The 23,360-nt window shown below is 43.2% G+C and overlaps 1 protein-coding gene across 2 annotated transcripts in view; it reads right to left on the bottom strand.

Moving 5' to 3' along the window:
• Window positions 1-22,857, bottom strand: part of map3k22 (mitogen-activated protein kinase kinase kinase 22) — a 38,859-nt gene extending 16,002 nt beyond the window's left edge. For both annotated transcript variants that reach the window (XM_058629841.1, XM_058629850.1), the window contains exons 1-5: window positions 22,475-22,857; window positions 11,900-11,984; window positions 11,173-11,217; window positions 4,137-4,240; window positions 2,483-2,520 (exon numbers count right to left, since the gene is read on the bottom strand). In XM_058629841.1, coding sequence (XP_058485824.1) covers window positions 2,483-2,520; window positions 4,137-4,240; window positions 11,173-11,217; window positions 11,900-11,918 — 206 coding nt within the window. In that variant the 5' untranslated portion in view covers window positions 11,919-11,984; window positions 22,475-22,857. The remainder of the gene's footprint in view (window positions 1-2,482; window positions 2,521-4,136; window positions 4,241-11,172; window positions 11,218-11,899; window positions 11,985-22,474) is intronic.
• Window positions 22,858-23,360: the final 503 nt, after the last annotated feature.

Below are 23,360 nucleotides of genomic sequence, written 5' to 3'. Positions count from 1 at the left end.
CTCTCCACTAAGCCAGCACAAAGGCAGATGGGAAACTTCCTGAAAGGAAAGCGGAAAAAAAAAAATCTGGAGCGGCAGCAAAAGCAGCAGGATGTGTGTCTTTCCCCTCCTCTTTCACAAGAGTGACAGAGTGAAAGATACACAGAGACATTTACAGACTGAGGGAGAGAAAATAAACCTGAGAAAATAAAAGGAAAGATCCTTTACTCTCCATATTCCCCTCCACCTCCGCGTTTGAAAAAAATCTCTTTATAGTATCTTGATAAAGGGCTTGTTTTTATCCCATCGCTCCCTCATCAGAGGCCAAGGAGCCTGTGCCTATCTTAATGACTGCTCATTGGTTCCCCCGTTTGAGGAAAGGATTCTGGGAAGACGGGGGCCCTGCAGATCAGAGGCGAGCAGCGGCGCAACTAAACGCTCTGTTTATACTCGGCGATGATGAGTCTGATAAAGAGCTGCAGAGATGTGGAGGAGGAGGAGGGGTACAAGGATGCTTCTCCAAATTATATGGCTTTCCTTCCTCTGTGCGAGCGACTGGACAGTGAGAGAAAGACAGAACAGAAAAAGAAAAAAAAAAAATCGTCTGGCTTTGTTCCTTCACTCTCTGGCAGGAGACCCTGAGGCAGAGCCAGGGGAAGAGAGAGACACAGCTCGTATTTCCTGCACCAGACCTTCAGCTCTTGCCAATGAAAAGAGAGCGCGCGTCCACAATGCGACTCCATTGTGAACATGACGGTCGTCCTGACTCAGGGACTCCTCATTTCCCGACTCTGCTGTGGACTCCGCACACACTCGTGCGGCAGAGTGAGGTTTTTTCGAAATTGTGCCGTCAGCAAAAAAGCCTCCGAGATTTCATCACAGCGATTGAATTCAATTCTGAAATTATTTACATAATTGGATTTCTTTCACGATAACTCGCGTGGAAACTTATTTGCACAAAGAGCTTATTGAGAAACGGGTGATGGACATTATCATATTTTTGGTTTCTGGACAGCTGTAAAATTCAATATTTACAAAAAAAAAAACACTCCCCCACCTATTTGCGACCGAGACACTGCTCTGTTTGCTGTTTGCTTGTGGTCAGGAAGTGTGCACTGCTTTATCAGAGCTCTGCCACTAACAAAAAAAAAAAAAAAAAAGCAGCTGCCTGTTGATACAAGTGGTGAGAGTAAACCAAAACAGTGCGGCCGCGGGGGCCGGAAAACCAAAAACAATGAACCAGAACGAGGCTAAAGGGCTGTGTGTGTGTGTGGAGCTGTCACTGCATGTGACCCCCCCCCCCCCGTCACATGTGCAGTCGAGTATTGACACTGGCCACTTTAAGTGATTGAGAATACATGTGGCCCTTATATTACAATATGGTCTTATTATTTTTTTGCCCTGTGAGGAAAACAAACTCAGGATATCCTTCTTATTCCCAAAACAGGCCCTAAATCAAAGGGAAGGAGGTCAGAGGTCACTCGAGCAAACTCGACAACACCAGGGTGAATATAAATGTATGATATATATGTAAAGAAATGAGTCATTCCTTTCAGTTCTGTGAATGATTTACATGCAGTGTGAGCTCCTTTTTTTTCCAAGAAAGCAGTGCAGAGTGTGAGTGTGTGTGTGTGTGTGTGTGTGTGTGTGTGTGTGTGTGTGTGAGGAGAGGAGGCAGAAATGCAAAGAGACAGGAACATGAAAAACTTGTCTCTTCCTCAGCGGCAGCCAATTAGGGGCTGTGAAGAAAAAAAAAAAGAAGAAAAAAAAAGGCTGAGAGGCCCAGTGTGAAGCTGTGCTCTGGTGGAGGAGTTTGTGTCGTTTCCCCCTCGTCTTCCTCACTCCCGTGAACCCCGCGGTCAGATTTCTGACGAATCAAAGCAGTTATTTCTGGGAACTTTCTGCTCTGTGTTTGCATGTTTCGACGTTGGGAGGTTTCATGGGGACAGTGTCTGTCTGTGAAGGAGGATGTCAACTTTAAAAGACTCTCTCACGCGTCCATACATGGAACGCCGGCGACGCTCGGCACCAAATAAGGCCCCCCCCCCCAGTATAAAGAGTGCGGTAAACAAACACAGAGTTACTCTAACCATGCTCTGCCTCTTATTCTAAGGCTGAACAGATGGCTGCTGGGAGAAGGATGTTGAGGACAGTGGGGAAAGTGCAAGAGAAAGGCAGACGATGAAGAATTAATGTGGGGTGTGCCTGGAAAGCCTGGACACTGGACTGAAACACTTGGCACTCCTTCTGTCTTTTTTTTTTTTTTTTTCCTCCCTCCTCTCCTCACTCTCTGAAACACAAGGCTTCAACTAAAATGTCAAAGCGGGAATGTTTTCTCTTTATGCTACTCTGGCGTGTCACTGTGATTTCCCTTGGACACCAGATCCTCCATCATGGCAAAGCAAAGCAAAAAAAAAAGAAAGAAAAAAGATGAGGGATCTGAACTGAAGAGTTAAGGCTTAGACAGAGAAGGAAAAACAACAATACGGAGCTTCCAACATACCGTTTTTCTCTCTCATGCTCCAGCTTGACTCTCAAATCCTGTTGAGAGGGGAAACATAATAACAGAGGGGAGTTATGGAAGTGGAAAGTTGTGATTCACAGGGTTTTGTGTGTGGGATTTGAGCTGCCGGGTAAATGAAAAGCAGGAGAAGTTGCACGAGGAGTTTGAGCGACACAAAAAAAAACGTCGCAAATTTCGCCATCACTGAAATGGCGGCGACGTTATCCTTCACCTCGACTCCACGGATGGCACAAGACAACACACGTTTGCTATTTATAATGTCATTACCCGAGGGAGCAGGAATCTGGAGGAGCCTGTAAGTCTGCATGAGGTCATGGTGATAAACCAACACTGACATCATATCAGTGCAGGATATTGGGGGGAGACAAAAAAAAAAAGAAAAAAGAAGCAGCAGCAGCAGCAGCAGCTAACTCACAGAGGACAGCGGAAACTCTCTCTCTCTGTTTGTTTATGTCTCATCATAAACATCGGCACTTTAAGAGGATTTGCCAATTATCATTCCACAGAGCGGGAACGAGCGGATGGACGAGCAAAATGGCTTCAGACGGAGGCGCAAGGTGACTGAGAGGGAATTAAATCCTGTGGAGGCGCCGAGATTTTTAGAGCACGAAAAATCACAAGGGGGGGGGGGGGATGAATAAGCTGTCCCGAAATGTGTCCGTTTATTATTTTCAACAGTTTCTGTCCAGCTCTATCTACTGTGGCCATTTAATTGGCACACACAGTAAGAAGACAGTAAGCTGGCTTTGCCACTATAAAAGTATTTACTTCTAAAAAAAAAACTAATTGTTTTAACTGATTTGACAGTTTTGTCAGTCTGCACAAAAACCACTTAGTTTAGCTGTGCACAAATGATCATTTACACTAGGGCGGAAACAATTCATCAAAAATTTAAAATGAATTGTCAACTATTTTGAGTGTTTTTAAGGAATTAAAGCAAGTTTTCGGATTTCTTTGCTCCATATCACAAAGAAATCATTCAAACTGAATCATTCGTTTTGGTTTTTGGTCAAGAAAACAAGACAACATCATCCTTTTCCAGGTTTGAGAAACACTGAGCAACATTTTCTGACATTTTATGGACCAAACGATTACTCCAGTAAGAAAATGTTCGTTAGTTGCAGCCCTAATTTACACCGTCTGTTATTTTTCTCAATTAAATTGGCTGTTTTCATTCATAAAACGTCAGAAAAATAGCGGGAAACAGTGATTAGTGTTTCCGTATTTAAACCTAAAGTGGATTGTTACGTTCACAAACCAAAGATGTGGAGTTTACTTTCATAGGGGAGCGGAAAATATTCACACGTAAGACGTTTTTTAGTGTATTTAAAGATCAGATTATCAAAATAATTGATTGATAATGAATCGGTGAATGGCAAAAGGTGTCGAAACAGCTTTTCTGAGAAGATTTCATGACTTGAAGTGTGTTGTCCTCTCACCATGACCACGGCAAAACTTTTCACCTGACCTTTAAAAGCCTCATCACAAAGGGAAGTGAGTCATTTGATATTAGTAATGTCAGAGTGACAGTGGACGTTAGAGGCCCTGCTGCTTATTAATGTGGAATTGAGCTGAATATGTGATTGTTCTTCACGTAACATTTCACCTCTGTAACGCTGGACTTTGACCGTACCTGTCTGTAGAGTAAGGTTCTGTTCTTGGGCTTGTGGTGCTGAGTGTAGCAGCGACCCAGAGCGGCCAGGTCCTTCATGATGGAGTTCAGCGCCTCTTCATCATCTTAAAAGAAAAAAAAACACATCAGTTATTATGTGCAACCTACTGTCGCCCCTTCTATAAAGTCATCGCGCACAGAAACAGAGGCTTTGCATTTGTTGAAAATAAAATTGCACCCAAGGAGGAACCAGACTTGTGCAAGTCCACAATTCTCTTCCTGATATCTTGGCTGATTTCTTTTGACTTTCCCACGATGTTACACAAAGAAGCAGTGTGTTTCAGGTGTGTCTTAAAATACATCCACAGGTGTGTAAATGTTGTCAATATCAGATCAGAAGCTTCCAAAGACATGACATCATCACCTGGGCTTCTCTCATTATTCTGGCATTTAGCAAATAGAAATAATTTTGGTCGTCCTAACGGACCTAAAAACAGGAGAAGTGAGAAAAGAAAGCATATGTGTCTTTTTTTATAGTGTATGTAAAGTTTCAACTGTGTTTAGTCTGAAGAGTTTAAAGCGCTGGTTTTTCAAGTGGTTTGTTTTGGAACTGGTGATGGATGAGGCAACACCTGGTTCTGCAGCGTCCTGTTACTGATGCTATCTGAGGCGTTTTCCACGAGTGAAAATATTCCATTGATTTCTCTCTCTCTCGCTCTCTTACCTCACAACGTGTAACAATATATTCTTTATCAGCGAAGACAAGACACCAGGAAATGAAGGTCCCGTAAACCCGACAATGCGGATGTGAGTGAGCGAAGGTGTTTAATAATGCAGCATGGGGGGGGGGGGGGGGGGGGGGGTCTAGACACGTGTAGTAACGCTGGACTCCCAGATACGGCACTGTGCAGAAGTCTCAGGAAAACCACCAACCCTGTTGTTTTTATGTCGGTCAAATTCTGTGTTCATCTGGATTTGTGCATAAGGATAAGATAATCCCCTTTTAGTCCCACAGTAGGTACATTTGCATTGTTACAGAAGCAGAGACAGTCCATAAATGTGCATTTTTACATCTATGAATAAATAATCAGTGGAAAATGTATTTCATATTTATCCTGGTGATATTGTACATACAGTAGATTCATCTTTTCTTTTGGCCAAACGTGGTTCTGAATTAAAAAAGGGAAAACGTGGATTCATTTAGAATTCACCTCTGATGGTCTGTGATGCTCATTAAAACTTCCTCAGCGTCTCTCTCCATCACTCACCTCACACTTTCTACCACACACACACACACCTGCACACACAAACGCACAATAACACACTCTCTCATGTGTAAAAAGGGGGCACTCGCACAGATGAGCATGTCAGACATTAACATATGAAGAGACTTTAATAGAACCAATTACCTGAGTGTGGTGATTACAATATAAAGGTCGCTGACCTCCGCTCCTGTCTGTCTCTCACATGAGCAGTAGGAGAATTAATTAAAAACACACACACACACACACACACACAGTTCTGGCTCACGCGTTTGTGTACCATGCAACACAAAAGCAGCACCTGCAGGAAAGACTGCATTCTTCAAAAATAACGAGTGTGTGTGTGTGTGTGTAACCGCTGGGGAATGTCCTTCACAGTACAAGTGTGTGTCCGTAACACGAGGTTCTCTGGTTTCCTCTCACAGTCCAAAAACATGCAGATTAGGCAAATTGGATACTCTAAAGTGACCGTAGGTGTGAGTGTGAGAGCGGATGGTTGTTTGTCTCTATTGGCGCTTTTCCACTACGTGGTACCGACGCGGCTCGACTCTTTTTTTGGTTTTCCATTAGCGATAGTACCTTGTACTTTTTATAGTACCTGCTCTGACGAGGCTCCAAGCGAACTGAGCCGATACTATGCGTGACGTCGCCAGACTGACGGCCACTGATTGGTGGTTTTGATCGGCAGTTTCATGCAGCCGTGCTGTGATGACTCAGCCCACGTTGAGGAGGTACTATTTTGTCATGGAAAACCAACCAAACCGTGTAGAGGTGAGCCGCGCCGTGCCGGTACCATGTAATGGAAAAAACGTAAAGTTGGAGGATAAAGTGGTAGAAGACGAGTGAGTGAGTGAGTGAGTGAGTGAGTGACTGAGTGAGTGAGTGAGTGAGTGAGTGAGTGAGTGAGTGAGTGAGTGAGCGACTAACGCTAGGTTACGTTAAAACTAATGACAATGAAACAGAAATGATTACTTATGGATAAGACTAACCACCCAGAGGTAAACCGATTCATCTGACCCACTTCAGCTCCACTGATTTTTTTACATTCATCGGCCACAGAAAATCCATGTGATCGACCTCTATCGCAACCTATCAGCATAATATGTTCTTTCAAAAGCAAACGGATGGATATAGACTTTTAATACTTATTGTGTTATAGATTTAAATATAATGGAGCTTTACCACATTGACTATTTGAAGTCACTAGTCTAAAGTTTGTTTTTGACTCAAAAATGTCCTCTTCTATCAGCTCTCTCTGTGACAAGAAACTTTCATTAGGTCGAGTCAGTGAGCAAACACAAACTAGCATCTCGTCTTATTTAGTCAAACCCAATATAGCAGCAGGAATGAGGTGAGGGGAGGAGATGACGTAACTCCTCTCTCTCTCTCCACTGACCTGCACACTCCCTGTACTTACAGAGAAGCTCAATGAGGCAGTGCGATAAGAAAGAAAAGTTACACCCGCAGTGCAAATAGGAAAAAAAAGGGTGCAAGGAAAGGGCTGATGCTTATAAAATGAATGAAGCAAAAAAAAATAAATAAAAAAATGTTGGCTGGTTCTGAGTGAAAGCACCAAAAAAGAAGAGGCGGAAGTGATACAACACGCTTACGTTTATCACTGACTGGCTTTTTGGCTACGTTTTGGATATTTTTAACATTTTACAGTCATTTAACCTCAAGTTTTAAAAAATAGTCTGTTGATAGGAGTCTCTAAGTGAATCACTTCCTGTTCCCTTCCAAAGTAGAAGCACACCATTCATTTTTATTAATTGTGAAATACTTGCAGGACCAGCAGATGAGTGGCGTCCCGCTGAAGAGTCCTGGGATTTTATTGAGTACAGAGAAAGAATTAAAAGCATTTAAAGGTTTATATTATATATGGCCACTTTTGAGGGCTCCGCAAAGTGGACGACGCAATTAAAAGGCGTCAAATGAAACTAAAAACACATTACATTCACTTTAAACGCAGAAATGTTACATATTGTGTCTTCAATTGTGTGCAAATGTGATAAATAAAAAGCGCCAAATCAGCAAAAACAAGGAAAACACTGCCTGGGAGGCTGCGCGGTCACGGTGTGTGTGTGTGTGTGTGTGTGTGTGTGTGTGTGTGTGTGTGGTCGCTGGAAGGCAGAAGTGGAAGGAGTCACTCTGAGGTCAAACTTCATGTTCATGTTCTAAAGGTCTACATGTCACGACAAAGGATCGGGGAAAAAGAGGGTTTTTACGGCGCAGCCGTGCTGTAAACGCTGTCATTATGTGGTCAGGGTTAAGATTAGCAGTACCTGAGCATAGTCTCTATAAAAAATGTTTTTTTTTTTTATGCTTGTGTTTTTTATCCTGGCAGCTGCTGTCCTACCACAGAACACTTTTCTTGTTGCCGTTTTAGAACATTTATTCATCGTCTAACACTTAATCCTCCACTGTAGCCAATCCTGGCTGACCTAAGGTGAGGTCACACACCCTGGTGACTTGTCACGGCAAAATAGTACCCACTCAACATGACACACACACACTAGTGTCTTGTGAAGCAGTTGTTTTCAGTGAATCATTAGAACCAGTTCATTAAAACTATTTCTTCAGTACTTCTTCCATGACCGGAGCACAGTCACTGGACTAAAATACAGCGGCAGGCCTTGTGCTGTCGCTAAATACACCAGACTCCTCTGTTAAATACGAAGATTTTAGACATTTCCTTTGCTTAATGTTAGAGATTAAAGCAAGTTTTCAGGATTGTTAAGTGTTTTTAACTGATCTACATTTCGGCATTGTTCGGCTTGCTTCTTGTGTTGGACGTCTCTTCCTGTGACGGCACTCTGACCAATCAGTGGCCGGCAGTCTGGCGACGTCGCGCATAGTATCGCCTCAGCTCGCTTGGAACCTCACCAGAGCAGGTACTAGAAAAACTACCTGGTACCAGGTAACTAGAGCCAGTGGAAACACACCATGATAACAGAGCAGAACAACCATTCGCTCTCACATTCACACCCACAGTCCAATTAACTTCTGCATGTTTTGTGGACAGTGGGAGGAAACCGGTGAGAAAACCCACGCACACACGGAGAGAACATGCAAATCTAGAGACCAGAGCAGTAAGGATGAATGAGCCGAGGATCCGCAGGTGATTATGAATGACTTCACAATGCAGAAAGAGTCACGCAGTCATACTCAAACAGGCGTGTGTGCAACAAATGACTGACTGGCATTACTCATTATTGAAATTAGAGCATCAACAACAACAACAACTACGGTGTTGCCTGGTAACCCGGGATTTTGTCTGCGTTTGCTGAACACAGCTGTGGCACTTATTGTCATTGCCACTTGCCGCTGCTTTATTCTGCTGGTAATTCTACAGGAAGAGGCAGTTATAACAAAAACTGATTCTTATTTCTATGCAACTATGTGTTTTCCAGACCTCTTCACACCTCTGGTAACAGGTTTATAACGACACATGGTTGTTTATATTACACGTGTCAGCAGAGGTGGGGTGAGTAACGGCTTGACCAGGTCTGTCCTCTCCGAACAGGAAGGAACTGAGTCACTGTCTCTGCTGTGAGCACGGAGCTGGAGCTGGAGCTAACCGCGTTATTCCACATCAGGGAATTAATGGCTTTTTGATTGAATCATTTAAAGACAAACATGAGGGTAAAAGGCCAGAGCCGCACTGAGACCACACCAAAAACCAACTAATTTCTTGAACACATTAAGACACACATATGTAATTATATAATTTGTTTTTAAATAAAATAATTTACAGAACATTCTGAGTACCAGAAAGGTTATATCATCAAAAACATTTTTTTTTCTTTAAATCTATAGAATTATGTAAATCAAGGAGTCTCTAACTCAAATGACCTGAAGGGCCACCTAGTCTGGTCAGGTGGGGGCCAATTTGTGTGAAAACAACAAGCAAACCTGTTCAGAAGGGGTTCTAATTAGCTTCTAATTTTATCAAGAATATTCCATCATGATGTAGCTATAACAATATTCTTTTCAGAAATTCAAAATAAAAGTTTTGATATGGAGTGATACATAGTTCCCACAAAAAATAAATGGACAAAAACACTAATGATATGATAACATCTGTAAAGTAAATACCTGCACTACCAAAACACTAACACACCATGGAGTAAAAAGTGCAATACACTCCTGGGAATTACTGTACAATTAAAGTTTTAGAGGTGGAATGGAATTGATATATTGTGCAATCGTATTGGCTAAGTTTTGTCACATGATGATTTTACAGCACTGTGTAAAAGGGCTACACAAGCTGCCAGTTATAACACATATGCTGTGTCAAAACATGGGAATATTTATAGTTATTTAAGGATTTTAACTGCCAAAAAAATCCAGATCACCGTCTGCCTATAAGTCAGTGACCTCTGCCCTGAAAACACGAGCTCAATCTTCGCTCCTCACTCTATGTCTCAGACTCCGGTTAGTGTTGTTTCAGTAGAACTGAACTGTCCCTGTGCACTCGCAGTCAAGGATACAAAACAAACAGTCACAGTTGCCTGGATGTGTCCGTGTGTGTGTGTGTGTGTGTGTGTGGGATGCCTTTCTGAAGGTCTGAGGCCTGTGTGCCGCAATCTATGGATAATAAGGCAGAGGGAAGAGTGGGAGGGTCGGTGAAGTGTGTGAGAAATGCGTGGTGGTTCAAAAATGAAGTCATTACGTCACGTAGGCCTGGTTCATGGACGCAGTCGTGGAAACAGAGGGAAAGCAGCGACATGTCGTCACTGGCAGGAGCAGCCTCGCAAATTAACTACAGGGAGGTTTGGGAAGCTCGGGGACAACGGGACCCGGAGCGGCGTCAGGACGAAGGAGAATACCTGCGCTTCGTTTCCTGGGCTTCTTGTTGTGTCTTGAGTGAAATGCGCAATTGCACAAGAAAAAGGGGAATTCCAAGGAAGCAAAGAAGAGAGAGCGAGAGAGAGAGAGAGAGAGCAACATTTCACAATGTGGGGTGATTGCTGCGCATTGCATCATCACTCTACATGTTATTTTTTTCTTCAGGCTTAAAAGCAGTGAGAAACTGTCAGTGGGTGAAATGAGGAATGTAGGAACTCTCGTCTGAGATAGTTTACATAAACAAGAGTCAGTCTGAAGTCGACAGTCCCAGGTCCTCAACAGCCACGGCGGCTAGTTTTGCACGCGAACAACGTGTGTGTAAGGGCCAGCGAGGCGGAGACTCTGTGTGTGTGTGTGTGTGCAAGGCAGGCTGCCTGAATGAAGACATTGAGGGGATTTCCTGGTGCTGAGAGACGCATCATGGCAAAGGCATCCAGCAGCCGGAGCCAAATGTGTCCTCACTCTGCATGAAGCAGCGTAGGCCGAGCTTTAACGCATGACTGACACACACACACACACACACACACAGATGCTCACGCACGCACACACACACACTCAAAAGGTCACGCGCAAAACGGCGACACACCTTGTCGTATCAAAAGTGCAATCTGGCAATCCAGCTAATTCAACGCTTAATGGGTGTAATGATTAAAACGCTCGAGTTAATCTTTCACCATGGATAACTCTGTTATAATGCAGTGTGTGTGTGTGTGTGACAGCAGTTGTGCAATTAATGTTTGGATAAAGTCCGCGCTGAACGTCTGTGAATGTTTCCATCCGATATCTGAAGGCGGCGACGGTCCCACCTCTCGGGGAGGGTACGCTTATCTTACCAATCAACGTCATGGGATTTTAAAATCTGAATCTGATCTTCCTGACAAACTGTTCACATTATATTCAGATTATAATAATATATAATATATATTATATTGCGGTGTGGTCTCTACCTTGTGAGTTCCTGTGCTGTCCGGGTCCATTTTGGAGACCATCATCTATAAAAGAAAGAGCAACACGTTGGAAAGAGGCCATAAAACACTGTATAATTATGCTGTGCTTGGTTGTGAGTGAATGAATGAACTAAATGTAGTCGGTGAATATTCTGAGCGTAGCTTTGCATAGACAAATTAGCAGATGAAACAGAGTTAAACCCTGTCGACGCAGATTTCCCATGATCCTATTTCCAGTATTTTATTCTCTTTTGCTTATGTTTGAATAAAAATGATACTTCCTTAAACCTTTGAAGTGACACATTTTCTATTTATCTATTTAATAGTCTTTTATTTCTATTGCTGTTTGCCATTAAGTGCTGTAGTAATCCATTTGTAATTAAGTACAATAACAAATTTGGGAGATAAAAACATAGGATTGACCCATTTTGAGCCTCCAGGTCAGGTGCACATGCAAATTCAGTTGGAGTTGGAGTGAATGGAACAACACAGTGCGTGCGTGTGTGTGTGAAACGACTTTTTGCATATTTGCAAGTGTGAAGGAGTTTTACAACATTTTTGCGTTTTCACAGGCCTCGTAGGTGCGAGTAGGAACAAACGTGCTGTGCTGAAATCCTATAGACTTCACCATAACCTCCGCTTGTGCAAAATCAATTCTTTCCACAAACAATGTAATTGTTCAGTAATCAGGCATGTTTTCTTGCATGCGCTTAAAAATAACACTCACCCATGTTTACTGTCATCATCAGGAAGTGGCCCCGTTGAACTCGAGCACAGAGCTCGACTTCTCTCCGCGAGCAAAGACTTCAACCCTGAGAGAGAGAGAGAGACACAAAAGAAAACATGGTTTCAACATCCAAGAAGAACCAAGTGCCATTTTCCTTCAACTCGCTCGGTGCACATAATATTTCTGTGATTGCACAAAAACAATGACAAAACAGGACGCAGGTGGTAGTTTCAACACAAAGCCTTTTTTTTCCCCCTCATGATCAGTGGCTTCTTTTATTTATTTATTTATTTATTTATTTATTTATTTAATCTCTATTTAACCAGGACGGTCTCTTGAGGTTTCACATATCCTCTTTTTTTTTTGGAAAAACTCCTGGCAAGCAAACAAACAACACCATGACAGCCAAAATCTGCATTTAAAGTCCCGCAAATGCCCCGATGTCTATTTTTTTATCTTTTGCCGTCATGGAGTCACTTCTCTGTGTTTGATGCCCGCTGTCCACCAGATCCAGAAGGTGTGGAATGTGCCTCACAGGACGCCCCAGCTAAAGACAACGGGGGGAACTTTAAAGACAAAGCCGTTCATGCAGACAAAGCAGAAAAGTGGTTGTCACGTCCGATAATGGATTCTTTTACGTCTGACAGTTGTGTTCCACTGATGACCGAGGAGAAAATGCAGCTGTGAAACACTTTCTATAATCCTCCGATAACTGTTTACACTCAACTCATTAGTTCTTGCTGCAGGATGATGTCATGTTCATTTCTCTTTAAGATGAAGGCAACATCCTGTAGTTTTTTTTTTTTTTTTTTTGCTTTTTTATAAATGCAGGCTGTTCTGAGCGAAAGGGGAACAGGAACCAGAGACAGAGTTGCAGCACTACATGTTGCTATATTAAAATGCATGTGAAAGTTGCGAGTGTTCCCATAAAAAAAAAAAACCTCAACCATAAAGACTGACATAGATTCAGAAAACAGAGAAAATAGGTTATTCATAGAGCTCAAATGAAGTCTGCTGCTGCTGCTGCTGCTGCTGCTTTGTCAAACCTGGAAATGATAACGTTCTCGAATGTCTCGTTCGGTCCACAAACCAAAATAATTCGCTTTTAATGATTTCTTTGTGATGTGGAGCAAAGAAACTAGAAAATATTCACATTTAAGAAGCTGCAATAAAAACTCAAAACGATTCATGGATTAACGATTAATTTAGTAATCCATTAATCATCGATTAATCGAGTCATTGTTTCAGCCCTAGATGTTTAGTTTGTCCATTGTGGACAAATTGGCAGCCTCTAATTCATACAGGTGACTTAAAAACAAACTACATTTTACACCCTCAACCTTTAAAGTAAGCGTATCTATATTGTGGCATACAAAAGTCAACAGATATGCTTACTTTAACCAAAATGATCAGCAAATATCAGCAACGGTCCATTTTTAGAAGGAGGAATAAGCAATTCTCCTTTTAAAAATGACATAAAATCGACCTTTAAACTGCAAAACAAAGGCACAAACGGGCTATTTACAACTGACGTATGGAAGCACGAGGAACAGTTTGCTCCGACAGAGACGTCTGAGCATTAGCTGCGAGTCTCACCCTCTTTGACTTTAAGTTACTACTTCGCAACAGGAACACAAAGTGCTGAAGAGTAATTATGATAATGGCGTTGATCTAGATAAAGAAACATTCAAACAAAAAAAAGCTTTTAAATAATGACAGCATACAAGTGACTGTATATAAATCTCAACTTGCACATTTCGCAGTCTTGTGTTCCGACACCAGTTCTTACTAAAGAAAGTAAAGAGCCTCCAGAGAAATGAAAGGCAACAACAACTCCCCTGACACTGTGCTTGAAACTCTCTTAACTGTGTGTTTGGGATGCACATCTTTGTGTGTCTTTTTTAACGCACCAGCCTGTCCACCGAGACCCAGAACTCTTCGCTCTGTTTTAGCTTGAAAGCGTTTCATAAAGAGAGCGCTGAAGATGGAGCAATTTAAAGCCCGCGGGGGGGGGGGCAGGGACACTGCTGCGTCTGAACATGGGAACGCGTGTTATTACACTTGCAGTTGGAGGCACAATCACAACAGCTCATGAAGAGGAACGCTGCATCTTTAGAGTACCAGTCTGAGCTGAATCACTTATTCTTTTGTGCTAATACTGTATGTATATTTCTTCAACGTTGATTTTTGCTATACAATGATTAACCTGACAGACATGTGGAACATCTGTTTTCACTTCAATGTGTGCCTGTTTTATCTCTTTTTTTTTTTAACCTGTATCACTTGCAATTCTTATCCAAACTACATCAAATTTGGCAATGCACACGCTGGGGTCCTTATTAAGTTACCTGCCAAGTTGCAAATGCTGCCAAATGCTGCATTTGGAGACAGATGTTTCCTTTTGTGGGTGCCCCTATGTATCCAGGTGCATCTCCTGTGTTACCTCTTCCCTTTCTGCTGTGATATACAGCATGTGTGTACATATAAGTCTTTATGAGAGCCTTTATGTTCCTCGGACTTGTCTTCTGGACAGAGATCTCAGATGTTGGAGTCAGTTTCTCTCAGTTTTACGGGTCACAGCTCCTAGTGTTCCTATCAACACTGGGTCCACGGTCGCATTTACTCCCCACATCTTCTCTAGCTCCTCTCTCAGCCCCTTGGTTTTCTCAAAGCTTCTCGTGTTCCTTCTTCTTGATGTCGCTGCCACGTCTATCACTCCTGCACTCTTTCTGCTGCTTATCGACAACAACTACGTGCGGTTGATCTGGATCTGGAAGTCTCAAAAGGATCTTAGCCCCAAGTCGTTCTCGACCAACTTTGATCCTGCGACCTTCAGTCCATACTTGGTGCAGATGGAGCCGAATATTTCAGTGGTGAACATTATTGACTTTGGCACAGGGGGCTGGGGTTCAACTCCCAGTAAGGGTGTGATCATCAAGTGGATGATGTATATGCTATAGGCATGTACCTTAAACATGCGTGTAAGTGCAAATGATGGAGCAATAACCGGCTTGGACGTCACCCAGGTCAACAAGTTCAGTATCAGGTGTTGAGGAACCAGGACAACCTGTTGAGAGGGCTCCTGGAACACACGCCATAACTGGACTAAAGCGGAGAATAGTATATATATATATATATATATATATATATATATATATATATATATATATATATATATATATATATATATATATATAAACTGTTATATAAACCTTTAGGAGGCAGCACAGTGCTCTCTCTGCAGCACAGCTCAGCATTAGGCTGTGCTCGTATGGTGCTGCTGACCACACATGAAAGAGATGGGGAGCAGCCACAGGACAGGTGGCCTCCAAACACCAAGCCGCCGGCTCCGCCGATGCTACACACACACACATGAACGCGTACATGCTCACATGGGAGCAGAGCAGCCCCTGTCCTGTCCTGTGCCAGTGAGTCGCCAGATGGCCCATCTGCTTCGCCCCACTGCCCAGCGTGATACCAGGCTCGTGGTGCCCACTGATCGCCAGCCCAACTCTCCCCACCTGCCTTGGCAGGCGTGCAATGTGACAGCCCCGCTTGTTGAAGATCAAATGCTAATCGCCGGCCCCTCGTGTTGCTCTGCTGACACACATTCTCCAAGAGAGGAGACAGTCGGACTGTCTCTCTATAACTATATCATTTGTGAAGTGAATCATAAAGTAAACCCACAATGCTGAGCGCATCCAGAGGCGCTTCAAACACTCGTGATGCGCATCACCATTGTGGCCGTGTCTGCTTTGTCACATGACAAGGACTGTGCTGAAATACCAGAGCACGTTAATTAAAAATAGGACGGCAGAAGAAGGGGTTTCAGGGAATTGTTCAAGCCAGACAGAGCAGAGCTTCTCAAACCACACACATATATATTTTATTTTGTTATTTTTGTTGGAATGACTGAACACAAACCAGCCAAGACGACGCATACGAGCAAATATATGCACGTACTCCATCTTCTCTTTCAGCTCCGTTACATCACTTTCTAGCAAAGTAAACAGTGTGGCTGCAGGTCTCAGAGGGAAACTCCCACTTCTCACATGAGGAAGACGTGGAGGACCTCCTCTGCAGCTGCGTGATGACCTCAGCAGTAAGACCTCATCTCTTACATCACTCCCGTGGAGTCCCAAAAAAAAAAATCTACTTTCAAACTTTTCATTCTCCACATGCACTTTCCTGAAAAATCCACAGCTGCGAGGTCAGAACACTTCCATGAAGGAGGCCATGGAAACGTCTCCTCTCCTGGAAGTTCTTCTCCACAAAGCTGATAGGTTTAATCAGCATTATGTGAAGTCATTTGACAATAGTTTGTTTATAGTTAAAAGTTACATGCTGCTATCTGAAAGGTTGTACTCATAATAAAACCTCACAACAGAGCTGCAGTTTTGATGAGATCACATTCATCATAACGAGACGGCGAGCTAGTCACAATACCCGGCAGGCTGTCTGAATTTTAATGTGGCCAGGAAGAGAAGAGTGATTAGTGAGCTGCGAGTATTTAGGTGACTTACACGATTTTTTATTTTATAAAGGTCAGCAGCGGGGGTGTCCTGTCTGCTGAACGCGTGCCAAAAGGAAGCTGTGGCCACCCCACATGAGTCAGAAGGGTTATACATGCCGATTCTGGGAAGTAAGACAATACCCCGCGTCCTCCTGCGCGCACACACACACACACACACACACAGAGCAGACTGAGGGCTTTCAAAGCAGGGAGAAGTGGCAGAAGCGTGCGGGCGGTAGAGCATCCTTTCACTCCACGTGGGGTTTCACTACTCATTTATCGTGACCTTTCCCCCCTCTGCCCCATACTTTGTATTGGGGTTGTTGCAAAGATGAGGTTTAGACTTCGGGAGACGAGGCTTAATGATGTTTTCCAACAACACATCGAGAAGATTCTTCACCCGTTGTCAGGTCGTGAATCTCTGATTTATAAAAAAAAAAAAAGGGAGCTTTTGATACGAAGCCATTATTTACACATTTCCCTTCGACTGTTGATGAATATTCAATTTGAAGCACTGCTCTCAAGAGTGCCAGTGGTTCAAGGTACACGTCTTACATTGTACTATGTTCACTTAAAAACAGCCTAAAAAATGTCCCACAGAGTTGAATTTGCTTGTTTTGTTGAACCTACGAGAATTATAATCATAAATCCACAGATTTGAACATCCAGAAACAAGGCCGATATTTAATATTTTGGCATCTGCGGATGGCAGCTGGTTGATTTGCCTGTAACTGAGGGGAATTGACTGAAATTGTGATTTACTTTGTGGACAGAATTTGGTGCAGACCAATTCCCAGACGGTGCATACACAATAACTCGGGGGGGATCCTCTGACTTTTCTTTCGTCAAGTGCCTGTATCACGTTAACATGTAAGTTCAAGTCAAACGATTACTGTAAAACAAAGCTGAAAGGAGAAGTTCGTCCACAAGTTCAAATGTGCTATTTTTGCAACTTCTGTATATGAAGTCATCGATTAGGATTGAACCATGTGACACAAACTGACCAAAAAAACTACTATTTGTCACTATAAGCAAAAAAAATTTATTTGGTGCAGGAGAGTGAAGGAGTTGACAAACTTCAGCTTTGAGTCGCCAAAAAGTCGGATTAACGGTAAGAAATGGCATCGGACATAAATCGTTGTGACTTTACATCAGCACTTGTATTCAAGTATATATTTAGTTCATATTCAATTTATGCTTAGATTCAATATGATAATAGGATAAGATTTAATAAGACATGGCTCGTGCATTATAAGAGGAAAAAGAACTGGCGGTTTCTTCACCTCACAGTTAGAAACTCCAAGCAGACTGTTAGTCGGAGGAGAGAGCCGTTTGCTTTTTAATGAGGACACAAAGGAGCGTAATATGAATAGTGGCGGGCAGTGGACGCTGCAATTGACTGGTACCAATCACACTCCAGTGTAAGAGGGTCCTCCTCGGTTGAAAGTGATGGCTCTATTAGCGCGGAGATAAGTAGCGCTGTCTCACATTATCATTAGCTGCACACAACAGCGGCTAAATATAGCAGGAATGAACGATGAGTGGCTCTCCCGTCCACGTCCACAGTATATAACATATCCGCTCCTCAGATCGCCGGGGCTTTATTCTCGCCCCTCGAGAGGAATCTCAGCACAATCTGTGGAGTAAGCTGTTCTTTCCATTATGCGGTGACATGCTATTACAAGCACATTCATTCATTGTGTTCCTCCACCCAATTGCAGCCATGCAGAGGCCGCCCGTGGACTACACAGGACAGAATGTCAAACAGCTGTGTTAGAGGAAAAGACAAGACAACTCACTACTTTTTTTAAAATCTTAATATCTATGCGCAGGAGATCCAGTTAATGTCGGGTTTTTTTTTTTTTTTTTTATATAACATCGTCCACAAACGTGTCCTCAGTGTTATTGTGTGACCTAGTCTGGCTGTGTGTTGTCTGTCTGGCTGTCCTTGCAGGCCCTGGCTCTGCTGCTGCTGCTGCTGCTGCTGATGGCATTGTCCTTACAGCCAGACAAGCGGTGCAGACAAAGCTCTATCAGGACAACTTCCTCTTGCTCTCTGGTAAAGAGGAGGCGGGGGGTCGACTTTATTGGAATTCCACGGGTAAAGAAAGGCACCGCAGAGTGAAGTCAGACCCCCTTCACTTTCTCATGTTGCTCTCACGAAGGCTTCATCCAAAGTTGCATTTTCTAGCCTTTACAAAAGTGACGAGGCAAAAACCAAAAAGCAGATTTAGTTTTACATATGTAATGAGGTCATAAATCCAGCAGCGTACAAAAGCGACACAGTCAGCGCTTAGTGTTGTACGTCAGCTTGGGTGTGCCGCAACCTTCTTGGCACACCTGTATTTGTGCAGTGCCAAACTTTGTTCACAGCGCTCTGCCGCAATGTTTTAAGAGCATTGTAAAATCTATGGGCCGTTCGGGTTTATTCCCTTTATATTCACAAGGGTTCAAAGCTGGTTTTGACTTGGTCATTCCAGGACAGAGTTATCTTCAGATCACTGCTGTAAATCTTGCCAAATTTTTTGCCAAGGTAGCTGGCTTTGCTGTACCGAAATGTTGTGTAATCCAGGAGGAGAGAATCAGGTCTTTTAACAATTTTCCTCCTCTCATGCTCAGATCTGTACGATCTGGTAATGCCTGAGAGTCGTTCGCCGAAGTATGGCTTCTTTCTAGCTAATAATTTAAAGATGGGATTGTTGGATGATGACTTGCAAGGACACTTGTCTCTCTGACTGGTTCTCCCACCACTGCAGACCCCTGAAGCCATATTTACAATGGATACTTAGTTTTCCGGTATTTGAAATCTGAAAACACAAACGCTCCCTCAGTCAGGTCTGATAGTATTGCTTGACGGAGCAGAAAGTTACACACTGCAGCTTTAATGTCTGTGTAAAGATTTCTATACGTTTCTAAATTATTCCTCAAACCGTGTAAAACTCATACGTAATAATTCTCAACATCTAACAACACTGTACTGCACTGTACTCGCGCTAAAATATGACAGATGACAGCAAATCTGTTTTTGTTTTATGCCGTAACCAGGCAACATCTTTAAAAACAGGCCTAAAACAAGGAGGATAATCAGTGTGACTGCATGAGTCACTGTAACCTTTGACCCCCCCCCCCCCCCCAGGCCTGCAGTCAGTGTGTGCGTCTGGCAAGCGTTCAGGCTTCTGTGAAGTCAGCAGAACAGATGCAGCATGACATCACACTCCTCCCCGAGTGGACGTGAACGACGAGAGGCCGCGTTCTCTCTGAGGAAGACGCCGAAGCAAATGATTCACACAAAAGGAGGTGGAGTGGAACGTGTCCTGAGAGTTGACAGGAGGGCGTGATGGGAGAGTTAATGGATGAACTCTCTCTCAGAAGTGAGCTACTGAAGAGTAGAGAGCGAACTCGGCGGCACACGACATAACTGTCCTTTTTTTAACCCTTTTAGACCTTTGATTTTATGGCTGTAGAATTGTCAAAAGATGGTCCAATGAGTGAGTAATGAGGAGCTTCTGCCCCCTTTTCCAAGATAACATTCACTTCCGTTATCTGGCAGTTATTCAACTGTTTAGGAAGCACGGGACTGAGAAGCTGACGTCACAAACGTGCGACACGCTGGTGAGTCTTGTCTGTGATTGGACGGTCGTTCCGTGGTCATTCAGTACATCTGCTTTCTGGAGTCCATGCGTTTGTTTGTTATCATACCGCTTCATCCTCCACATGAGGGTTGCGTGGGGTGCTGTGCCAATCTCAGCTGACATGTGGATATCACAAGTCAGTGGCGACAGGATGGTCACAGAAGAATGTTCTTATTTTACAGGTATCTCTGATTCCAGGGCTTCAACACCACAGCTCAGTCACTATGACTATTATTACTACATCATATTAGTTAGTGACCATAACTAACAGTTAACATTACTAACATTGTTATTCTCCTCATGCATGGCTTGTCCTTTTCTGAGGGTCACACGAGGAGCTGGAACCAATCCCACGTGGCGTTGGGGCAAGAGGCGTGACGTCTCATCCATGTCCTTCTCTCCATTCCATTCTTCTTTTCACCCAACTTTCCTTCACTCACCCCCTTCTCTTGCCCCTCCTTTCCCTCCTATCTCCTACTGGTCAAAGCAGATGTTGGTATGCTCAGAGTCTGGTTCTGTCAGAGACTTCTTACTGTTAAAAGGGAGTTTTCTCTCCACTGATGCCAAGTGCTTACTCATTGGGTTTCTCTGGAATAAATGTAAATGTAAAGTTCCTTGAGAGAATGTGTGTTATGAACCAGCGCTACACAAATAAAATTGAATTGAAATCTAACGCTGTAGTGTGTAATTTTTACATTAAACCAATGTCAGTTGAGTTTGCACTGGAAGTAAAGTGAAATGTGAGTCGGCTGTGAACGGTTGCAATAGGGACCTAAAGTCGTCCTCTGCAGGTTCACCTGAGGAGTGGGAAAAGTCTGACGTTAGTGCCCATCTCCGTGGCTAAAAACGTCAAGAAGCACCTACAAAAAGTCCCCTCGTAATCCTCATAGTCCTGACTTTCTGTGTGTAATCTGCAGCAGGATAAGGATGCGTCTTCCTCTGTCGATCACCACACAAGCTCAGGTTCAGATCTACAAAGTTCAAATCTAATTCAAATCTGAGAGATCACATTTGATGGTTCACAATCATAACTAATCACTAACAACATAAAAATGTCATCATAATACTGCATTTGTGCAAATAGAATATAGAAACAGAAGCCATCGTTGGAAATCTGTGGGTGACATTTATCTCTAGTTGACGCCACGTTAAAAGACGTTTTGTATGATTTTGCATGGGTTTTGACGTGACCTTCAACATTCATGTCGCAGGGCTACATATCAAATACAAATCTGACCTATGACCTCATGCTGAAGTGGCAAAAATCTCATTTGAAAACTGTGTGCACGCACTACAGCCCGGGAAAAATCAAATCTGATGGTGGCAAGCGACAACGCGTCACTTCAGCCTGGTAATCTGAACATCGGCCCCATTCCAGACCCATGCCATGAAAACACAAGCCGTGACCCAGCGCTCGTGTCTCTGGCTGGCGTCTGTTTCTGTGGGATCCAGTCCTGTTATCAGCCAAATGGATTGTTTTGCTTGAGGCACACCAACCATATCTGTGGGCGGTTTCCACTTGACAGTTTGACTCTCACTTTAAGGCTATTTCAGAGCCCTGGGGCCATGTCAATGTGCTGATAAACTCATGTGTCAGACTCCAGCGAGTGCTGTTCATATTGATTTGATGGATAAACAGGATGGCCTCATTAAAATCTAATTTGGCAGACGGTCTCAAAGGGTCTGCCATCGCAGGGATGTATGTGCTGAGCAACGGATGCAGGCTCAGCAGCATCCTCATCATCTCGGCGTGGACGTAAGACGTAGGGGGGAGAGGACGGTCCTTTTTAGGACAAGAGCTGAGGATCGGGGAGAGCCCGGTTTTAGCTGACCAGTGTGAGTCACAGAGGTTTGGATGTGTGACAGCAGCAGAGGGGAAGAAAAGGCACAGGAAGGATGAATGAGTCCACAGGCAGAGGATGACAATTACTTTCCAGAAAACCCAGACGTCTCTCACACCTCAAATCGAGCAACTGGCAGCGACAATAGCCACTCAAAGTCAACACAAACCTTTTTTTACTATCCACAACAACAACAAAAAACATTCTCATTGCAATAAATGGGATGTAGAGGTCTAGTGGTTGCCCAAATGAATCTGACTGAAGATACTTTTCTTGCAGATTTCTAAGTAAAGTAAGTTTCAGTGACATGTGGAGAAGTGTGACCTCACACAGACACAAAGCTGTGTGCTGTTGTCACAGTAACTGTTTCCACTTGCAATAATAATAATAATAATAATAAAGGCCTTTCTAGTCGTGCAGCTTTAAGGTAAAGATAATATGCATGAATGTGTTTATTTGAACATAACATAACTCTGGATTGTCAGACATCACGGGTCCTTTTTTGGGGGGTTATTTCAAAAATAGAATCCTATAAAAACAAGTGGTAGCAAACAAATACAAGGGGGAACAAAAATCGAAGCGTTGTTACCTTGTTATCTGCGTGACTTCATGTTCCCGTTAAAGAAACTTCTTATCACTTCTTATCACAGAGAAACGACAGGAAGAGCAGAAGGAAAAAATCCAAACAGATGCAGAGCAGATCTCCCCTAAACAGTGGCGCTGGTATCCGGAAACTGCGCTCTGTGCTGAAGAGCACACAATTACAAACACGAGCTAAACTCGGGCCCCTGAAACTCTTCTTCTTTTCCTCCTCCAGGCGTTTGAATAATCCAGAGCGGCGGCTCGCGTTCACGCGGAGAAACAAAGTGCAGACGGTCGCTGAGTGTCGGAGTAAAGTTTTTTCCAGCCTGCGTTTCCTCTGTCTGCGCAAACACACTCCACAGCAGCGGAGTTTGTCCCTGGAGCTGCGCCTCTGATGTCAGCAGCAACGTGAGCTCCAGGAAGTGGTGACGCGCTCCGGTGCTGCGCCGCCAAAGAGCAGCGACTACCGCCCCCGTGTGGACGCCTCGAGGAAGTACACCACCAGTTCGACCAACAACCGTCAATTTTATTTGATTTTTGGGCCATAAAATGTCAGAAAATGGTTTGTTTACAAACCAAAGATGTTGGGGTTACTGTCGAAGATGGAAAATAAATACATTTATATTTGTAAAAAGGTGAAATCATAGAAAAATCTAAATACAATGCATTAGATTGTATTGTAATTTTTTCCTTTCATTTCTAAATGATTATGTTTTTGTATTTTACGTAAGGTGACATTCAGTGTCGAGAAAGGCGCAGACTAATAAAATGTATTCTTATTATTATAATCAATTTATCAAGTAAATTGGGTCGGTAGGGAGAAAGAATATAGTAATAATAAAAATAATAGTAATCACAAAATAGCTGATTATATTGATTATGATGTGGATGCA

Source organism: Solea solea, chromosome 1 (genome assembly GCF_958295425.1).
Source record: "Solea solea chromosome 1, fSolSol10.1, whole genome shotgun sequence".
Lineage (NCBI taxonomy): Eukaryota > Metazoa > Chordata > Actinopteri > Pleuronectiformes > Soleidae > Solea > Solea solea.
The sequence above is the reverse complement of the archived record's forward strand: the minus strand, read 5'-3'. Positions and strand labels throughout refer to the sequence as shown.